Raw genomic sequence first — 20,510 nt, forward strand, 5'->3', positions numbered from 1 at the left:
AAATAGATCTACAAGCGAGCTTGTAGATCGGCTATTTTCAAACGGCCGCAATGTATATAGGGCTGAAGTGGTTAATGTATCTTTTGTAATAATAATCAGAATCTACAAAAGTTTTCAAATAATTGTAGTGTAGTAGAAGTACAATATTTGCCTTGAGATGTAGTGGAGTAGAAGTAAAATTATTGAAAATCGTAAATACTCCTCAACATTGTACTTAAGTACAGTACCTGAGTACATGTACTTAGTTACTTTACACCACTAAGACTGAAGTCTACTCTAGAACTGCCTCCTCTCCATACATCCGCTGCTGTCACAAGGTGCTGTCAGGGGAAATGGCATCGATGCGGTCTGTGATGGTGACTCCGCAAAGCACGTGACATTTCCATGGAAACGAAAGCTTTTTTTCCTCTCAAACAGCAATTTGATTAACCCGGCCTAATCTCCACCTCTAACAGTAACTCAAGTGTGCTGTGCGTGCTGTGTGTGTGTGTGTGTGTGTGTGTGTGTGTGTGTGTGGTGTGTGTGTGTGTGTGTGTGTGTGTGTGTGTGTGTGTGTGTGTGTGTGTGTGTGTGTGTGTGGAGGCAAAAAAATCATGCATGTTGATCAAATATTAGCCTAATGTATTTATTATTATGATTTTCTTTCCTCCAACTTTGGTGAGACATCTCTCCCAGGTTTGCGTTTTTGGGCTAAACATTCTCAGTTGTGGTCCACAACTTGTGGAGTCAAGGCACCTGCTGTGGTTATGAATTACGTTCATTAACCCTATGGCCTTGCATTGTAACTTGGTTCATTGCTCTGCCATTTTGGGCGAAGCCAAGGTTGTCATTTAATCTTAGGCCTACTGCACTCTGCTCTCTCAAACAGCTGTGGTAATGTAGAAAATATGGCAAGCAAATGTTATGACGTGCGTGTTTTCAAGGTTCAAGGCTTTTATTGTCTCATGCACATACAGCAGAACTGTGCAGGCTGTGAAAATATAACATCAAAAGAGCCACAGAATAATGTAAAATCCCACCTGCACAACCGCAGCTTGTCTAACAGTATACTGGACAAGTGGCCACTATATCACACAAGACAGTGGCTGAAACAACACTGCAGTATAAAATTGGATAGGCTACTGTGATGTGCGTCTATATGTGTGATGGTGTTTGAGAGTCAAAGTCCATATAATCCACACGACTGATTTGAGGTCAGGAGTCTAATGACCGGGGATTCAGAGTATCCCTGAGCCTGCTGTATCATGTTTGTTAATTTGTATATAAGTCTGTGTCTGTTAAGGATTGGATTTAATCCTTATTCTACGACGCTCCATCAAAACTAATTGAAATCATGAATAAAGGTTCATCCTACAAGGGAAATTAAAATCAATCAAATATAAATGGATTTATTCCGAAATAATAAAACTAAACTACCAGCAAGAATAGCTTGTGGCTTGTGCTCAGACTGAAAATTGTAGAATAAGAAGCTGTAGTGCAAAACTACTGAGCTGAATAAAATAATTGTATAATTAACATTCTCCAGTGCAGAACATATTAAACAAACACAGGTGGTTTAGATGTGCCTGCTTCTGGTAATTCTCTTTGAAAATATACTATCAAGTGAAAGGTGTGGGCATTTTGTCTGGAGGCCTGCATATACTGCGAGACACAACACTGTGTCTCCTTTGCTCTGCAGTGCTCAAGATGTTCTACTTCAGGAAACACTTGAGCAGGAGTGAGGAAGCACCTGCGCAAGAGACTTTATCAAAACTGAAAAACTCTTGAAAGAGGAAGTGAACAAAGTAAGGATGCATATGAATAACCTGGCCAGGCAGGATGGAGTGTTAGAAGGAGCCTGCTAACTGCACAGACCTGCATTGACCTGTCCTCCACTGTCACAGGATGGCTACAGCAGTGGTTCTACTAAACTATTGTCATGTCAAGGACCCCCAAATTGATATGATTTTGTGCCAGGGACCTCCTTAAGAGAAGATTTGTTAAAAGGAAAAAATAAATAAATAGCCAATCTACACAATGCGTCACATGGTGACATCAAGGACCCCCAAATTGATACGATTTTGTGCCCTGCCCAGGATAAGTGCTGTATGAGTCCAGTCTGCCAGAGGTGCAGGGAGATCTATACATCCACAGGTTGACAAACTAGACATAGCTAATGTTTTGGACACTTTATTTTATACTGTGTAAATATCCAAAGACTGCCACCCATAGGCCTAAATGCCCATTTGTTTACAAACATTCTGATCTGGTCAAGGATAATTGAATTACTGATGTTTGACACTCATGACATTGTTGAGATTATTATTTTCAAGATGGCACACTATGATAATGAGAAGAAGGTGAAACCTGCTTAGATAAAAAATATAGCCATGATTATTTGGTTGGAAGAAATTCATGAAAGCGTTTCAACTGTTAACAGATGATAGCTGCCCTCTCCTGGCCATCCTGGGATCTAAAGCAACCTTTATTTGTGCAGACGTTGTCTCTGATACTATGAGTACAAGACTTGTCAACTTGACATTGCATGATTGCAAGTTGAAGTAAGAGATTATTGTAAACTAACTGGAATGTGTGGTAGAATGAGGGGTGTCACCAGTGGGACAAGACCTTTCCTGAAGATGCAGTAAAGGAGAAAAAATATAAACAATATTAAGAACTGTCTTTAGTACTATGTCATAAAATGGTGATGGTACAGACAATCATTGTGTCTGCTGCCCTGTTTTAGACTGTTTTGCTCACGTTTCCTAAAAAGAAGAAAGGCAGATATAGCATATGGCTGTGTTGCCTTCTTGCTGAACTGCTAGTTAAGTTTATCTAAAGGTATTCGTCCCATGTTTTCCCATGCGGTATACAGGTAGCTCTCTCTGGGGTAATGATGAGTTTATAATGTTTGGCTGTTAAAGGCTTCCATGTTCCAATCCCACATTTCTTCTAGCTTTTGGTTTAGCTAACATTAAAAAATGCAATGATAAGACAGTATGTATGAATGTATGCGTGCATGTCCAATTTATTAATCTGAATCTATTTTCTCAAATAAAACTATACACAACACATGGACTACAAAATATATTGTTTAATACACAGTAAATTAATAACAGTTATTTGACAATTTAAGAAGACATTGAAAAAATAAAAATAGATTTATTTAAGTTGGCTCATTTTCACCTGCTCTGTCCCTTATAATCAAATAAAGCCCATGTGCATTTCATATTGCAATTTCATAAATATGTAACAACCTATTATTATTTATTTTTTAATTCGTTAACATTGTGTATACTTTACGTCTGTTGACCACAAATACATCACGATCAGCAATACACAAACAGGTTTCAGAAGATAAGGTGGAGACACATGTAGGGACTGATACAAAAACACAGGAATTTATGCCACGGTGAACCAAACTTAATATGTATGCTGGATATGTTGTTACGGTAAATGGTCCCATCTAAACAAAATGAAGGGTTGATAGATCTTGTGACACTGGCACCTTCCCAGTCTGTGAAATCCCACACTAAAAATATATATGTATGTTTCAAAATATACAACCACTGACCAAAATATAAATCTTCCAAATATATATTTGCTATATTCTGACCACCCAGACAATATCTTCTCACATATATTTCCTCTAAAATGCATTTTTGGCCATTTTGGTATATGTTGAAACATAATTATCATTTGGTACCCACTCCATGGGGTATTTTGTTGTCACTGTACATTTGCAGAAATTTGTCCTGTATTTATCCATCCTAACTATTAGGATCAGTGGACACTATTAATACAGCGCCCAGGGAGCAGTTATGGGGTTAAGTGTCATGCTCAGGGAGTCAGGGACACTTCGATACATAGAATGGGCAGGTCTGGGGGTGAACCGGAGACCCTCTAGTTCCAAGACACCGGCCTCGTCTCTACCCATATATTACAAAGACTACATTACCTTGTTGTATAGGATCCCGCTTGATAATGTTGAGTCTTTGAAGATTCAATGCAATGCCCATATAATCTCCCCAGCCTATTCTTTGACCTCCCAAGGCCTGCAATGACTTGCATCAAGAGGCCTGTCTGTAAAGCGCCTTGAGAGAGTAACGCCATCATTGGTACTATGGCCAGCTAGATAAACCAAACGTCCCATCCAGGAGTATAATCTTGGCTTCTGGGAATAACACAATTCCAAGGTTGTGTGGGAAAACAATCCATGCAGGAAACAATTCATTGTAATTCGTAATGGGATGCAGACAAGTGTGGACTGCCTAGCAGGTTGCACAAGAACCTGCATGGATGGCAGGGTTCAATTTGCTGGGGAGGGGGGGGGACTCGCTTCTGCTTTTTATGACCCCTCTATCCCCCACCCCAACCCCTTCTGGTCCTTAATTTTCGTTTTTTATCATCGGTGGGGATGTGTTTTATCCCTGCTTCTGGTCAGACTGTATTAAATACATGAATTCCTTTGGGGAAATGTAGACTTGTCTGATATTTTTGATAATATCACTCATTTAAAACTTTAATAAAATGTTATATTTTAACCACAGTAACCATGGCATCCCTATTTTGGCCACATTTTCAAAGATTTGTCATACGAAGAAGTATATAAGAAAATGCCAGTCACACAATGACAAACTACTTGGAGAGGGAGAAAATGATAGGAGGCCATAGAGCCTTCCCTGCTGAGTCACTGAAGGAGGCCTGGAATATGTCCACCGGATAATGGAAGTCATTGTGGCATTGGCTTCAAAATGATACAATTTTAGAGGCCACCAGGCAGAAAAAAGAAAGACAGGCTCCAGTCCAACTAGAATATATCAGGATTTGTTGAAGCAACAACAAAGCACGGACTAGGCTCACAAATCCATAAAAATACATCAAAACATCAGTAATGATGAGTACTCCACAGTGCTCTATAAGGTATACAAGAAATACCTCCCAAATGTTTGTACCAATAGACCACAAATCTACTCCAACTACTGTGCTTAAATTCCCAAAGAAGAAAACTCAAGAAGCATTCAATGTTTTCACGATAATCTCCTTGGTCAGTGTCAAAGAAAGATGACAGTGATGTTAGCTAATATTTGACACGGAATTCTTACAGTGACAATTCAGCTTAGAAAACAGGTTAAATAAGGTCTGCCACGCTAGCGCTATTTTATGAACATTTGATCTACAATTCTGGACTTCGCCACTTTCCGTCGTTGTAACAGTTTTTGCGAACTATTTCTTGTTAGGAGCTGTAGTCTGTTCTCACCAAGCAGGGCTAGCGTTCTGCACCAGCCGGGGCGAGTGTTCTGGGCGAGCGTTCCGCACCGGTGGGGAGAGTGGTCCACCGCTGGGGCCGAGCGGGCCGCTCAAAAAATGGGGCAGACCGTGAATTGGTTACCCATGAAAGCACTATACTGTAGGTGATGGAAGTGCATGTTTGTGCAACGACCAATTGCTGCATGCTGCTGCAGTGTGCAGTCAGAGTTTGCTCCCTGGTTAATTAAGTGCAAACCTAACAGCTGAAGCTGAATTTTCCATAAATCATTGCAGTGATCAGACATTTTGCTACAGTCAGAAGCATCACACCAGTGATTTATACTTGAGCTGGCCATTCTCCAGGAGTATTGGATCAAATAAACCAATGACAGCAGAAAGGCCAGGCATGAGGACTTGTTGGGCAGGTGCACAGGACAGTGTGAGCAATGTGTGTCTAATACATACAGTGATTCTCAAAGTTTTTAATTTCAAGGACCCTTACTTTGATATGCATTAGGCCACGGACCCTGTGGCCTAATGCATAGGCCACAGGGTTCCTAATTATCAATAATGTAGCTGGGGACCCCTCAGTGATGGAATATTTGAAGGAGGGCTGCAGGGAGTTTGCTGGTCACTCTTTGTAAGTTGCTGATCCCTCTTTGTAAGTTGCCCTGGACAGCAACACAATATGTCTAAAGTTAATTGGATAAAGAATTGATTGACCAGAAATGTGTCAAGCGGTCGGGGGGAGTGTGATGTTGCAACACTTGACACAGCCACTGACGCCAGATAACATCGCTGACAATCAGGGACGGATTATGGACCAGGGGCCCTTGATTAGCAGGGGGCCCTGTGCCGCAAGGCCCATCGACAATTTACTAAATGTATATAGTTTAATGCTCAAACATGTGGGCTAAAAGATCATTGGCCCAAGGGCCTCCGCAAGTCTTAATCTGTCCCTGCTGACAATGTGTCCAAGTGCATCAAGAATATGCATGAACTATGATACTTATAATTCTAACAAAAATAGGCTTGTACAGCAATACACAAAGTCATTTGGTTATAATTGTATCCCTGAAAAAATAGCAAAATTTAAGGCAAAAATAAATAACATCCTGAAGCAGTTTTACAAGGGGACATTCACTATGTGAACAATAATACTTATAATTAATTTTACTGTTGATAATTGTATTACCGGAAAATAGGAGGGAGCATTTAGAAACTATTGTATAATGAACAGTTGATTCGTTTTAATGCCAATACAGTCTTCAGTACTTAACTGTTACTTCATTTTAGTTTCTTGTAGAATACATCAATATCATGTGGTTGTGTCAGTACCTTTGTCAATATTACCATATAGAATGAACGGTAATGCAACAGCTGCATGCAGGATCACTTGTTTTCGATTAGTGTCTGCACCTTGAGGGCCAAATCTCGAGCCAACGTCAGAACTTGTGGGACGTTGTGATGTTCAGCCATTTCTGAGAAGAGAAATCAAAAGGAACTCCACAGAGTGAAATTACTTCATAAATAGTATAACAGTGGTGGAAAAAGTACTAAAATGTTTTACTTAAGTGAAAGTATCAATACTGCAACGCAAAAGTACTCTGTATTCAAAATGTTCTTGAGTAAAAGTACAAAAATATCGGCATCAAAATATACTTAAAGTACCAAAAGTAAAAGTACTCATTGTGCAGAATGTCACATTTCACAAGTTCAAAATGTATTAAAAATATTTTCAAAATAGCCGATCTACAAGCTCACAATGTGTCACGATGCGACGCATTCTGAGCTTGTAGATCTGCTATTTTCAAATGGCTGAAATATATATAGGGCTGAACTGAAGTGGCTAGTGTGTTTTGTAATAATAATAAAAATCTACAAAGTAACTAGTACTACTAAAGTTTTCAAATAATTGTAGTGGATTACAAGTACAATATTTGACTGATTTGAGATGTAGTGGAGTAGAAGTAAAAGTACTGAAAATCATAAATACTCCAGTAAAGTAAAAGTACCTCAAAATTGTACTTAAGTACAGTACTTGAGTAAATGTACTTAGTTACTTAGTCACCACTGATAAATAGTGATGGTTTTACACGGTTTTCAGTGATTATAAGATAATCAAGTCTAGGAATTACTCGTATGCTGTTCTCTCTCCTAAATATTGCAGCACTGAAATTCATGGTCTTACCATTGAAGAACTTAATAATGTCAGTGAAGTCCATATTATTCTCTAAGATGATGTCTCTGTACAGCTCAACCAGTGCCAGAGCAATGAAGAGCACAAAGTGATCAGAGGAGGTATGTTTGGCTGCCCAAATGGTCTCCCACACAGAAAACACATCATCATAGACCATCTCTGTTGGGGAAAAACAAGAAAAAAATATCACAAATTATGACATGTTCTTTACAGTGGCTAACTCAGCTACATTACATAAATAAGGGGAAACAATATCAAATGCCCATAATTGGAATTTGTGGGTAGGATATAAACTCTTCATAAAATTCATTCAAAATATTATGAGCTCTGCATATCCGATCACCTCTTTTAAAATCCAGCAGAAACCAGCGGTAACAGAAGTAGAAGTGGGTGTAGTCTCCATTCTGTTGCATCAGTTCAAATAACTCAGAATCCAGGATCTGTCAAGGAAGATAAATACAAAGACATTTTGTGATGAAATGTGCTTCCACACAATTGGCAGGGAGCCCATGGCTGTTTGTCATACCTGGATAAGGGAGCGCATATTGGCAAAGTGTGAGTCCATAGCGCCTCCATGAGGAAAGTTATGATTCATCCTCTTCATTAGCTCAGTGAAACAGCTAAATGCCATGACCTCTGAAAACACATACAGATAGCATATAACTTATTAAGCACTTAATCCTAGTGTACTTCGCCATACAAAAATAGCCGATTGACAAGTTCACAATGCTTTGCAATGCAACGCATTGTGAGTTTGTGGATTGGCTATTTTTTCTTTTTCTTTTTTTTCTTAACTTTTTTCTCCTGCACAAGTGCTGATATTTTTTAACAGTGTGCTAATAGAGCCTGCCTGTTTGATCAGGGGATAAATTGAATCTTGAGTCTTGACCTTCGGGTTAAAATTAGTGTCAAACCGGAAACAGGATGGTGTCAAAGGTCATGTCTCACCTAGACACAGGATCTAAATGTCTAAATAGAATAGCAGGGAGACCAAATACAACCGCCCCAATTGTATACGTTATATTGTATTAACATACTCTCTATCATACAGATTGGATAACATTACATTTTATTCATTGAAAAAAGTTACATAGTGCCGCTTTAAATCTTTAAAGGCCAGGTTGAAAGAGGTTAAACAATTCAATAGTTTTTGAATATTTGCATATTGGCATGCAACAAGTCAAATATGTTACTCTGATCACTGACCATCATCCAGAATAACAAGTAGAGGAGCCAGCAGATCACACATGCCCTGGACATAACCAATTTCCAGATGCTGCCACACGTAACTGTAGACATTAAAGAGATTTTTGACACTGTGTTGTTTTATATGACACATTTGGCTTGAAACAAAACGAAGAATCATAGTGTCACAGGCATGTAAAATGTTACTGCTTCCTTCAGTGAAATCCTAAGACAGTGAAACGTATGTATTCACCTGCACATGATGTTACGCAGCTTCTCCAGGTTAGCAGGGGTAAAATAGCAATAGGTTCTGTCACATCGTCTGACATCCTTATCAATCCGATGTAAGTTGAGTAAATATTGGTCCAACTGTTCTTGCTTTAAAACAAAACAAAAAAGACAAATCATCAATGTGTTAACAAGTGAAAGACAGTAAAAAGATATATGTTTAATGTATTCCTTTTTTTAACACTTACAGAGTAGGTACTCTCTCCAGAGGAATCATGAGAGCCTTCTTCCGGTTCAGCTTCTGTTCCCACCTCTACAGACTCTGGTCGAGGGAGGAGACTGTCCATCTCTGGCTCTTCTTCAGAGAGACCTACGTCTGTACCCTCAGGGCTGGTATTGGAGCCTGTGTCCAGATGGTGATCCAGGATAAACTCCTCGGATCCAGCCTTCCCTCTCAGGGCCAGGGAGACAGAGGGGCCAGCAAGGCCTGCCAATAAAGGCCTCATTCTGTTGTCTTCGGAGGTCATAATGCCTGTGGGAATGTCCTCCATTTCCAAAGCAGAAGGGGAGTCATCTGAGTCTGCTGTGTCTGGAGACAGTTTAGAATGAGATGACAAGGAAATGCTTCCCCTCGATGCTGATTGGAGAGCATTCAGCACTTGTCTGACAGGTGAATTTAAACCGGGTTTCTCATACGTAATTTCGGCGGGTTTGTCTTTCCAGGTTTCAACCAATTCAGAGGCTTTTGCTTCAGATTCCGTACTTTCCGTGTCAGTAACAAAGGCCTCAGTTATTTGTGGAGGAATTGTTTCAGACTTGACTTTTTCTGACATATCGGGTTCTTTCTCAGTTTGAGGGCATTTGTCTTCCTTTGTTGTAGGCAGACTTAATGGTTCCAATTCCAGATCTGTGTCGTCGTCTGCTTTAAAAGTTAACGTTTGGCCAAGCAGTGGCGCTTGGAAATATTCATTATGAACCTCTGTTTCTAGCCTCAGGACATTAGTGTTATCTGGTGTTGCTTTCATGGGGAGGTTTGTGTCGCCTTCATTATTCAATACACTGGCCAGCTCATTTGTAGAAACTTCCAATTCAGCTGTCCTCAGAGATATTTCACCTTCTCTGTCAGAATGACCAGATTCTAATCTTTCTTGAACTCCCGAAACCTCTGATTCGATAGTCATTCCACTGTCTGAGACCACGGCTTCCTCCTCTGTCTTTACGTTGTCCTGGGACAATTTCTGTTTTACATCTTCATTTCCTGATTCACTGAGAGTGAACTGGCCACTTGCTGGCTGTGACCCCCCCTTAAGTTCTTCATTAAAGCTTTGTTCAGGGATCTCTGACTGCTGAGTGATTGTAGATCCAGTGGCTGAATTGGATAAATGAAAGCTGTTTTCTGAACGCAGTTGCTGGTCTGAATGACCTGGGCTAGATAGGTTGCAAGCGGGGGGTTGTGGAGTGCCATTTGGGCTATCCTTTACTGGGCTACGGGGCAGTACTTTCCCTTCCTCAGACCTGGGCTCTGACTCAATTTGATCCACTTCCTCAACTGAGCCAAACACCTAAAAACCAAACAAGGAAATGTGGAGAATATATAATTATATTTTAGTTTCCCATAAATACTGACATGACACAGAGTTAACCACTTCAACACTCAAGGACCCCCGGTTTGATATGCATTAGTCCACAGACCCCCATTTGATACACTTTCTTACATGTATCTCTGGGACCACAATCTATACTATGAAAACCTAACTCTGAGAGTGTACAAAGTGGAAACAAATGGACCCGTAACTCTCAGAGTTAGAGTCTGGTAACTCCCCAAGGACCCTTGGGAGTCCCCAGACCCCAGTTTGAGAACCACTGCTCTGTACTTAGTATAATGATACTTAGTTGACCGACGTAGGCTCTGTAATTGGTCTACTATTTATTCCCCTCTATACCAAATTTCTTCTGTTTTTGGCGAATGTTGCCCCCAGAATTGGGACGCTATCGGGTTCAACTGGGTAAACATCAATCATGTAATAATATCCCAAAGTATTGAGGAGTACCCTTGGGCTGCTGCTGGTATCACTGTGTGAGGAAACGTTGTGATGCTCCGAGGTGCTGATCTGAGAGGAGGACTGGAGATGGAAAAGGCACACGACAAAAAGGAAAAATACGGATTCAGAGACAACATGAAACTAAGGCTGCTTCCTCAGCATATAAACATAGGCTATCCTTGCTGTCAGGGGGGAACCTGGTATGTCCAAAACTGTTCATTTCATGAAATGAACAAAGAAAAAGAAAAACCTGTTCCAATGGATCTAATGGGGTTATAAGCTCTACTACTTTTCATTAGTTTACCGCTTTCAACATGTATCCTTATTTTGGGCATGTCATTTTGTTTGTATCCAAAAATAGCAGATTAGCACATATTTATGCTATTTTGTTATTTTGTAAGGGTTTTGAAAGTACAAGATATGGCTCCAGTTTCTAAATATCTGTAATATCCACAGAGAGATGTAAAGTATGACAAATGAAATAGTATTGATCGAAAATAAATAAATAAACTAAATCTGGAAATAAGAGGTTTCCACCCAACAGTGACAATATAATATAACCTATATTAACTCAGTGATGTTTCATTTTGTTGTACTAAAAATGTGTAGGATATTGTGATCATCAGCTAATTCCCTTACATCGGTGCTGATGATGGAGTCTTGTTGCACTGCTCCTTTTTCCACACTGGCCCCTGAGGAGCATCTGGCCAAGGCCTGAGCATGCTTCTCTCCCTCCCTTTGACGAACAATGGCCTCACAGCCCTGCCACTCCCTCATAGTTTGATTATAGATGGTCTGCACCTGCTCATCAACCTAAAGACAAAGTTTACATCCATTCACACAATCCTCATACTTGTATAGTCTATCTTATCACATCCAAACTATAATTATTAGAGCCAGATCAATATATCGGCCATTATTTAACTTTTTGGACGACACCGGTTTTGGAAATCATTGCGCCGATGTGTCCTGATTTTTAACCACTTTCTTCCCTATTTTGGGCATGCCATTATAGGAGAAATTGTTTAAAAAAAATAACAGCTCTACAAGCTCACAGTTGCGATGCAACTGGTTCTTTGTGTTTATTTCTATTTATTTATTTATTTTGCATATAAGTTAAGTGTTCTCAACTTTAATCAAATTGATTCGAACTCTTTGTGTCTGACCCAAAAATTGGGCCTCTTGGACCCATTAGGTTACCTTTGTACACTCTCAGAGTTACAAATGTATAAATTAATTAAAATGACTCATTATGCGCTACCTCCAACCTGCATTTCTCGGTCATAGTGAAGTGGTAGTGTCCTAGCAGGAAAGGCCACACTTCCTTGCGTAGTGAGGGAGCCACACCACCAAAATACACCAGCCTCTGAAGTTCATGTTCTTCATAGTTCTGAAAGGCATATGACAATTTTTATTATTCACTTCATTTCTTATTTATTTTATCAAAGCTTCTGAATTAAAGGTGTGTTTTATGTTTCCAATGGTTTCCAGCCCATAACCCATCCACCCCCTTAACTGATTTTAAATTGCTATAATTGCCTTTACTATTGATTGTTCTACTTACTACATTACTTTTACTGATTTGTACCAAAGGTTGGTTTACTCAATGTGAACATTTTATAAGAATAAAAAGCTTATGAATTAAACAAATAAGCTTAAAATAAGTATTTTACAATAAAAGTATATACTATTATATAATAAGCATTTTTGTGACAAAATATAAGCTCTGCCACAATATATACTGTTTATAAAGCAATATAAAACCGTTTTAGCTTGCCAGTGCTGTTTTCTTTCTTACAGAGCAGTCCTGGAGGAAACTGCTCCAGACCTCTACAGTGAGTCCTCCCCGGGCGTCACGTGGGACATCAGCATCAACTATACTTGGGTTGACCAGAGCTGAGAGGTGAGTACGAACCGTGGACAGATGACGGCAGTATGCAAGCCCTAGAGAACAAATAAAAAAAAAAAATCATACTTTTCAATTACATTTTTATTCCTCAAACCGTTCCTCTTTTTCTCCCAATTTTCCCCACACTCATGTATAGTCCATCACCGCTAACCCCTACAGTTGGTCGTGTGGCAGGGTGTAGACAAGCATGTGTCTCCTCCGGTACACATGAGGTTGACAGCCGCCTTTGTTTTTTTGTTTTTTATATGAGGACTTGAGGAGCTTCACCAGGATGTAATGCGTACGGAGGAACGCGTTATCCGATACAGTTCCTCTCCCTGCTCAACAGGTGCCCTGACTGACCAACCTGTAGTAGTAGGGGGTACTAACCACCAAAAATGGCCAAATCGTTACGCGGCGGATAAAAGCATGAAATTTGATACAGATGTCCCTTGGGTCATCCTAAAACATCCTAGAAGGGGTGCCCAAAAAAATCTTAAACAGGAAGTGAGTTATGGACAAAATTCAAAATGGCCACCTAAACCGTTGAACCGTTGACTCAAAAGACACCAAAAGAATCTCCAAAAAGCATACAATTTGGCACATATGTCCCTTGGGTCATCCTAAGACATCCTAGAAGGGGTGCCCAAAGGAATCTCAAACAGGAAGTGAGTTATTGACTAAATTGAAAATGGCCGCCTAGTGTTGTCGATTGACTCAAAAGACAACTAAAGAATCTCATAAAAGCATACAATTTGGCATACATGTCCCTTGGGTCATCCTAAGACATCCTAGAAGGGGTGCCTGAAATGATCTGAAACAGGAAGTGAGTTATTGACTAAATTGAAAATGGCCGTGTACAGTGTTGACAGATGATGCAAAAGACACTCATAAAATAATCTCATAAAAGCATGACATTTGGTACAAATGTCCCTTGGGTGATCTGAATGCATCCTAAGGGGTGCCAAAAAAAGTTTTAATAGTCTCTCAATGGAAAACACTCCTCCCACACGGGCTGCACTGCTACAATATTCAAATCGAGCAGCCAATCTGGCATTTGGTCCAGAAGCCTGAAAGCTATGCAATCTCTACCATCTCCTGACAAATATGGATGGATTAAAGTCGCTGATTCGTGGACACCTTTATGGACACTCTTGCCAGAGGCTGCTTAAGTTTGTAGAGAACTCAAGTGTGGCTGCAAAGCTGAGCCCTTCTGTTCGAGATAGTGTAGATGCCGGGATGCTGGGTTACCTTGCAGAGCATTATGCCAATGTGCTGGTAATTGCGAAATGGCACACATGAATGTAGTTACTAAACACTAATCACAAAAAAACAGTAATGATCAAGAAGAAAATACATGAGAAGATAGAGTGTAAAACAAGCAAGAAGATGTAGAGTGCAAAATAAATAAGATGCAGAGAGTAAAATAAGAATATGCAGAGTAAGATAAGATGCAGAGTAAAATAAATAAAAATATGCAGAGTTAGATAAATAAAGAAGATTCAAAGAGTACAATAAAAAAATAATGCAGAAAGTAAAATAAATAAGTGATGTAGAAATAAAAACAGAAGGTAGAATACAAAATACGGCAGGTTATGCACTGCATAACCTGTCGTATTGAGTCTGCATAATATGCAGACTGCCATGGTCAACTGTTTAAACAGCCATTTAGAATTTCTTCAACATGGTCCCTTCCTAAAAAGTTTAATAAACAAGCAAACAAACAAATAAATAACCCCTTCTAGGATATATTAAGATGCACTCAATGTACGTACCAAATTATACACTTTTATGACGTCCCTTTATGTTTTCTTTTGTGTCAACTGCTTTAGGCGGTCACTTGCTGTTTAAAACCTTTTTGGGCACTCCTTGTAGGATGCGTTCAGATCACCCAAGGGACATTTGTACCACATTTCATGCTTTTATGAGATTCTTTAGGTATCTTGCATCATCTTTCAACACTGTAGGCGGCCATTTTCAATTTAGTCAATAACTCACTTCCTGTTTCAGATTATTTTGGGCACCCCTTCTAGGATGTGTTAGGATGACCCAAGGGACATTATGTGCCAAATTGTATGCTTTTTGGAGATTCTATAGGCTTTTTGAGTCAATCGCCAACACTGTAGGCGGCCATTTTCAATTTAGTCAATAACTCACTTCCTGTTGAAGACTTTTTTGGGCACCCCTTCTAGGATGTCTTAGGATGACCCAAGGGACATGTGTGACACATTTTATACTTTTTGGAGATTCTTTAGTTGTCTTTTGAGTCAATCGACAACACTAGGCGGCCATTTTCAATTTGGTCAATAACTCACTTCCTGTTTCAGAATTTTGTGGGCACCCCTTCTAGGATGTCTTAGGATGACCCAAGGGACATGTGTGCCACATTTTATGCTTTTTGGAGATTCTTTTGGTGTCTTTCGAGTCAACGGTCAACAGTTTAGGTGGCCATTTTGGATTTTGTCCATAACTCACTTCCTGTTTAAGATTTTTTTGGGCACCCCTTCTAGGATGTTTTAGGATGACCCAAGGGACATCTGTATCAAATTTCATGCTTTTATCCGCCGCGTAACGATTTTTCACTTAGTGCCCCCTACTATAGGGAGTTGCTAGTGCAGTGACACCTTTGAACACTGCCAATTGTGTTTGTTGGAGCGTCTGACAAAGCCGGAGGCACCGCAGAGGATTTGAACCCCCTAGTCTCCAATCCATGGTGGTGGGCAGGAACTTTACCCCTGCACCACCTGAGCGCCAACTTTTTCAATTAAATTAAATTCATTTTAATTTTAAATTAAATCAGAGATAATTCAAACCTATTCATTCAATTATACTCACATCCATAGAAAGCGCGAGAAATGATCTGGTATTTCATGGTGTCACAAAGGAGCTTCAAGGGAGCCCTGCTTGACAAAACATAGAAACATTCATTCAGCTACAATAGAAACAACTGGGTATATACCTGCATATCCGGATATATCTGGATGTATGTATTACTTGCCTGTCTTGGTTACATCCATTAGGCAGAGAGCCATCGGATGATCCATTTTGTGAGCAGGAAGAACAGGAGGACTTCCTGGGGGTAGGGTGCCACATGTTTACTCCCTGGTCCATCAGTTCTGGAGCCACTGCACGCCAGGACAACCCTTCATTAGTCACCTCTTCATTGTCACTAGTATCATCACCATCATCGTCATTCTTAACAACAACAAGACAACTAAAAACAAGACCCAACACAGCAGAAGAGTCTGTGTGTAAATAATAAGTACTTGTAATTTGTACAAAATTAACACAAAATAAAACAAACATGGAAAACAACAAACCAAGCCAGAGGATGGAGGTGTGGTAGACAACTTAATAAATCCATGCAAGGTCTCCTTATTGTGAAATGGACACACAGGGACTGGATAGACAAGAGAAGGATGAGGAATCATGACAATTTAACATTAGAGTCACACAACAACGATGATATCTGTATCTCACAATTCATCTAATCTTACTGAAATTCTGTGTAGAACTAATGAGTTTCAGGAGAATCAATATTTGACTCATTAGAATGGCACAGATCAACAGCCTGGAGGTCAAAGTGACGTACCAAACTCCATCGGATTGCCCGGAAAGAGGATACGAAAAACATAATCTGTGGCCTCGTCCTCCTCCTTATCTGATACAGAATCACATGATCCCTGTGGACTCCTGTTCCGCAGTTTAGGGAAAACCTTCCCCTGTAAATTGAGAGAAAGGGCATTCAGTGTTATGTCATATATAAATGTAAATATTACACACAAACTGAGTCCTTAATGACCCGCTTATATCACTTTAGCCCTCAGGTCACAACCATTTAAATGTTATGCGAGACAAGATAATCAGCAATCAATTATCCACCCTACAAAAGAGAAATATCAGAATGTTCACAGCTAAATCTATCTCTGCAGCTGACGTTATGAAGTCTAGTCCATTCAAGTACTGAAAACCTATTCTATGGTCAGTTTAAATCAGTGGTTCTCAAATATTTTCATGTTAAGAACCCCAAAATTATGACCTAAAACAGAAGATTTCTGTTGAAAATGTTTGATGATTTGATGATTTATTCCAAATTTAAAGACATTTCAAAATGTTTTGAAACTAGCTGATCGACAAGCTCACACTGCGACACGTTGTGACCTCGTGGATCGGCTGTTTCTTGAATAAAGTATAAAACAGTTCACAGTTAAACTAAGTTAAACTAAACACTGACCTTTCCTCTCTGACTCCAGAGTGGAGGGTCCAACTGCCCATGCGGCAGCAGCCCAGTCTCAAGACAGGTGAGAAACTGGAGCAAGTGGCCTCCTTTGGGGAAACGCAGAGGAGGCCTCTGGATCCCATCTTGGCTCACCAGAACAACTGTTCCACCACTGTCCACTACAGAAGAAACACACAGATCATTAACTTCTAATTGTGGTCTCACATATAGATTCATACAATAATACGCGTTGTGATTGATTGATGTGATCTTTGTACCATTCTTGGGATGTAATGGAGGAGTTTTTTTTATTTTTATTATTTACAAGATCAAAGTAAAATAAATAAATGTTAAAAGAAAAAGAGCACCGGAAGAGGCAAAGTGAAGTGAAACTAGAGGGTGCTCTCTCTCTCTCTCTCTCTGTTGTCTTGTCGTCTATTTCAAATATAACAAATTGTAAAACAAAGTCGACTACCATAAATTCAGAAACTTTAGGTGCTGCAATGATTGCATTTGGCTAGTGTGCAGTCCATAGCCTGGCAGGACGCTTATCCCATAGCCTGCTGCAATTAGCTAGTGCTGGAACAACCATCCTATAGCCTCTAAGGACGATTGCTCTGTTAGTATATATTTCCAAAATTACATGAGGATTTTTTGTGCATGCACAAGACATATGATGCTTATTGGCTACAGACAGACACACACACACACACACACACACACACACACACACACACACACACACACACACACACACACACACACACACACACACACACACACACACACACACACACACACACACACACACACACACACACACACACACGATTGCAAGATACACGATTGCAAGATCTCCACCTAGTGGAGATCATGAAAGTGCCATATCAGAAAGTTACTGTAAGTAAGTAAGTGTATTTCTGTAATCAAGAGGTACCCAAAAACCACCCCAAAGAACAGAAGACAGGTTACTGCACCTTGCTGATGACAGTGGAGATAGACGATCTCCTCGAGACGAATAGTCATAGCAAAGTCCCAATAAACACTATCCGAAAGAAATAATGTGAATTATTCTAGTGAATTATGTAAAGACATCATCAAGTCAAATATGGATGTAAATATGTTTATGTATAATTAATTTTATTTTAATGACCTTTTCTCTGAGTCTAACTCTCCTACATTGCCATTCATCAGCTGATTTGGTGTCCATTTCAAAGTCATGAGAGCTGCAGTTTGATGCAGAGAAAGGTAGCCTGGCATAGCCTCTATGTCATCTCTCTGAAGACAAAACACAAAGCTTGCTAGTAAAGAATAACAGTTTACGAATTATGCAAACACACCTGTCTTCATAGCTAGATAGATCGATTTTATTTTCATATATTGATTTTTTTATATCAAATAATTTATAATAAATAAAACACACATACCGGCTGTACCAGGACATTGTTCTTGCCAAATAGCAACGTGGCTCTTGAGTTTTGATGGAGGGACTCGACGTAATCCCTCGCCCACATCACAGGCCGATCATCCATACTGCCGCTGGACTGTCTCTTTTGGATCTGAAACAAGTCAAGATGACATGAAAGTGAATTTGTCATTGCAACCACTAGTCTGTATAACACAGTGTTCAATCCTTGGGGTCACCGGCACAAAATCTTTTCAAATGGGGATCCGCAGCCAAATACATATATCAATTTGTGGGTCCTTGATATGAAAATGTTTGAGAAGCACTAACCAGGGCAGGCCGTCTGGAGGGGGATTCCTGGCGACAGTGGCCACTGTGGATGCGATGTCGCTGAACCAGCTCATCAGCAGAGGGGTCTGTCCAGAAATGGTCTGCTGTCTTAACCTTTGTGTACTCCAAAGCACAAGGACCAACTGTAAAATAATGACAATTCAACAAAACATGGTCACTGGAAATAAACCACTTGAATTGTAGCATTCATGTTCTGGGGCTAACATTCAGAAAATCTAGCAGAACTACAAGCTCACAACGCTTGTAGATCGGCTGTTTTCGGCTAAGATATAGTGTAGAGGGAAACCAGAAGGGGGCCTATTAGTCCAGTACATTAACCCTATTTTTTTACATTATCGATACGAAGCTGATAATAGCGCCAAATTTTGCATGAGGCTTCTTTAGGACCTACTGATGGATTCTAGCCTTGGGTACCAAACTTTATTTTGAATATTTTCCATACATTTAGGCTTATCAATTTTCATTAAAAAAAACAGGCCGATTCACCTTTTGGCCTATAACTCTTGAACCGTAGGTCATAGCATCAAAAATATTTTTTCCCTGGACTCCTTGGATCATGACGCAACTTTGCATATAGGTCCCGCCTCTTTTCCGATTTCAAGATTTTCCGCCATTTTGCGTTATCTTCAAACCACATATTTTGCTACTACTCCTAAATATTTTGTCCAAAACTCACACAAATGGGCACACCCTCTGTCTTTGGTCATGTGATCAAGATTTATCAGTCAGAATTTTCATATTCCCTTCGGATTGGCTACGATTGGCTTCTGAAATTTGTGGGAGGGTCTGTTTGGAAAAAAATGGCACAAATCATAAACACAGCGTCCTATTTGTCCTAAATTCATATCATTGAGGGGCCATTAATAAACGTAGAGCCAATGCGATTTCACTTCCACCCATAGGGGGCGCAACAAATTCTACAAATGTCACTGTTTTTGCGCCAAATTAAGTACAAATGGTCTTGTGAGTCAAACATTTGCAATTGCAAAGTGGAGAACAGTCCAAATTTGATTTGCCACATTTGCAGGTGGAACAATCCCCTTTACAAGAGCATTTGATCAGCTCTCTGCATGCTTTGGAGACTTCTGGAATTGTCATCCAAACTGGCACCCATGCCTCAGATTCCTTGGTCCATCCATACTCATGTGGGGAAGGAATAACTTGTTCTGTTTGTAGGCTGGTCGCCCAGATGCCTGCTTGATACACTGCCCGCTTAACATGCTGAAGTAGTGCATCTTGGGTGGGTGGCAGTTTCTCCATTGACCTATTCCCATGACAGAAGAGTTCTTTTCTAGTCTGGTTGATGGAGCTCAAAGGACTGGATTTGTCATACAGGATAACCGTCAGTCTCTCAAGCTTCTGGAATTGCTGACTCTCAACATTCAGCTGCTGGAAGGGATGTTTGGCCAGACTGACAAGTATCTCTGTGACATCATCATAGGCTTGCCAGGCATGCCAAGCTGACTTCTTACCCTTACTGTGGAAAGCAGATGTTGTGTCAGGAACATGCCAAAAGCCCACCCAGATGTCAGCCAAAGGTTGAATCGACCTGTTGCAATCATGAGGAGGCAGACACCAGGATTCTGGTTCATGTACGGCATGCACTTGAGCAAGGAGCAACAACTATCCTTGTGCGTACTGTGGACACTTATGCCATCGTGATCCTTGCAGGCTTGTTCCATGATTTAGTTACGATTCAACCTTTGGCTGACATCTGGGTGGCTTTTGGCATGGGCAAAAAATACCGATTTTACCACATCAAC

At 40.1% G+C, this 20,510-nt stretch overlaps 1 protein-coding gene across 1 annotated transcript in view; it reads right to left on the reverse strand.

The window, feature by feature from the left end:
• Window positions 1-3,123: 3,123 nt before the first annotated feature.
• Window positions 3,124-20,510, reverse strand: part of sgsm1b (small G protein signaling modulator 1b) — a 24,877-nt gene continuing 7,490 nt past the window's right edge. The window contains exons 6-24 of the mRNA XM_080419890.1: window positions 18,727-18,869; window positions 18,419-18,550; window positions 18,145-18,269; window positions 17,969-18,036; window positions 17,007-17,170; window positions 16,365-16,494; window positions 15,771-15,897; window positions 15,608-15,672; window positions 12,683-12,828; window positions 12,146-12,274; window positions 11,524-11,697; window positions 10,894-10,965; window positions 9,091-10,404; window positions 8,868-8,992; window positions 8,636-8,718; window positions 7,956-8,065; window positions 7,773-7,869; window positions 7,421-7,588; window positions 3,124-6,710 (exon numbers count right to left, since the gene is read on the reverse strand). Coding sequence (XP_080276016.1) covers window positions 6,622-6,710; window positions 7,421-7,588; window positions 7,773-7,869; window positions 7,956-8,065; window positions 8,636-8,718; window positions 8,868-8,992; window positions 9,091-10,404; window positions 10,894-10,965; window positions 11,524-11,697; window positions 12,146-12,274; window positions 12,683-12,828; window positions 15,608-15,672; window positions 15,771-15,897; window positions 16,365-16,494; window positions 17,007-17,170; window positions 17,969-18,036; window positions 18,145-18,269; window positions 18,419-18,550; window positions 18,727-18,869 — 3,461 coding nt within the window. The 3' untranslated portion in view covers window positions 3,124-6,621. The remainder of the gene's footprint in view (window positions 6,711-7,420; window positions 7,589-7,772; window positions 7,870-7,955; window positions 8,066-8,635; window positions 8,719-8,867; window positions 8,993-9,090; window positions 10,405-10,893; window positions 10,966-11,523; window positions 11,698-12,145; window positions 12,275-12,682; window positions 12,829-15,607; window positions 15,673-15,770; window positions 15,898-16,364; window positions 16,495-17,006; window positions 17,171-17,968; window positions 18,037-18,144; window positions 18,270-18,418; window positions 18,551-18,726; window positions 18,870-20,510) is intronic.

This window comes from Gymnoscopelus braueri, assembly GCF_963280865.1.
Source record: "Gymnoscopelus braueri genome assembly, chromosome: 22".
Taxonomy (NCBI): Eukaryota; Metazoa; Chordata; class Actinopteri; order Myctophiformes; family Myctophidae; genus Gymnoscopelus; species Gymnoscopelus braueri.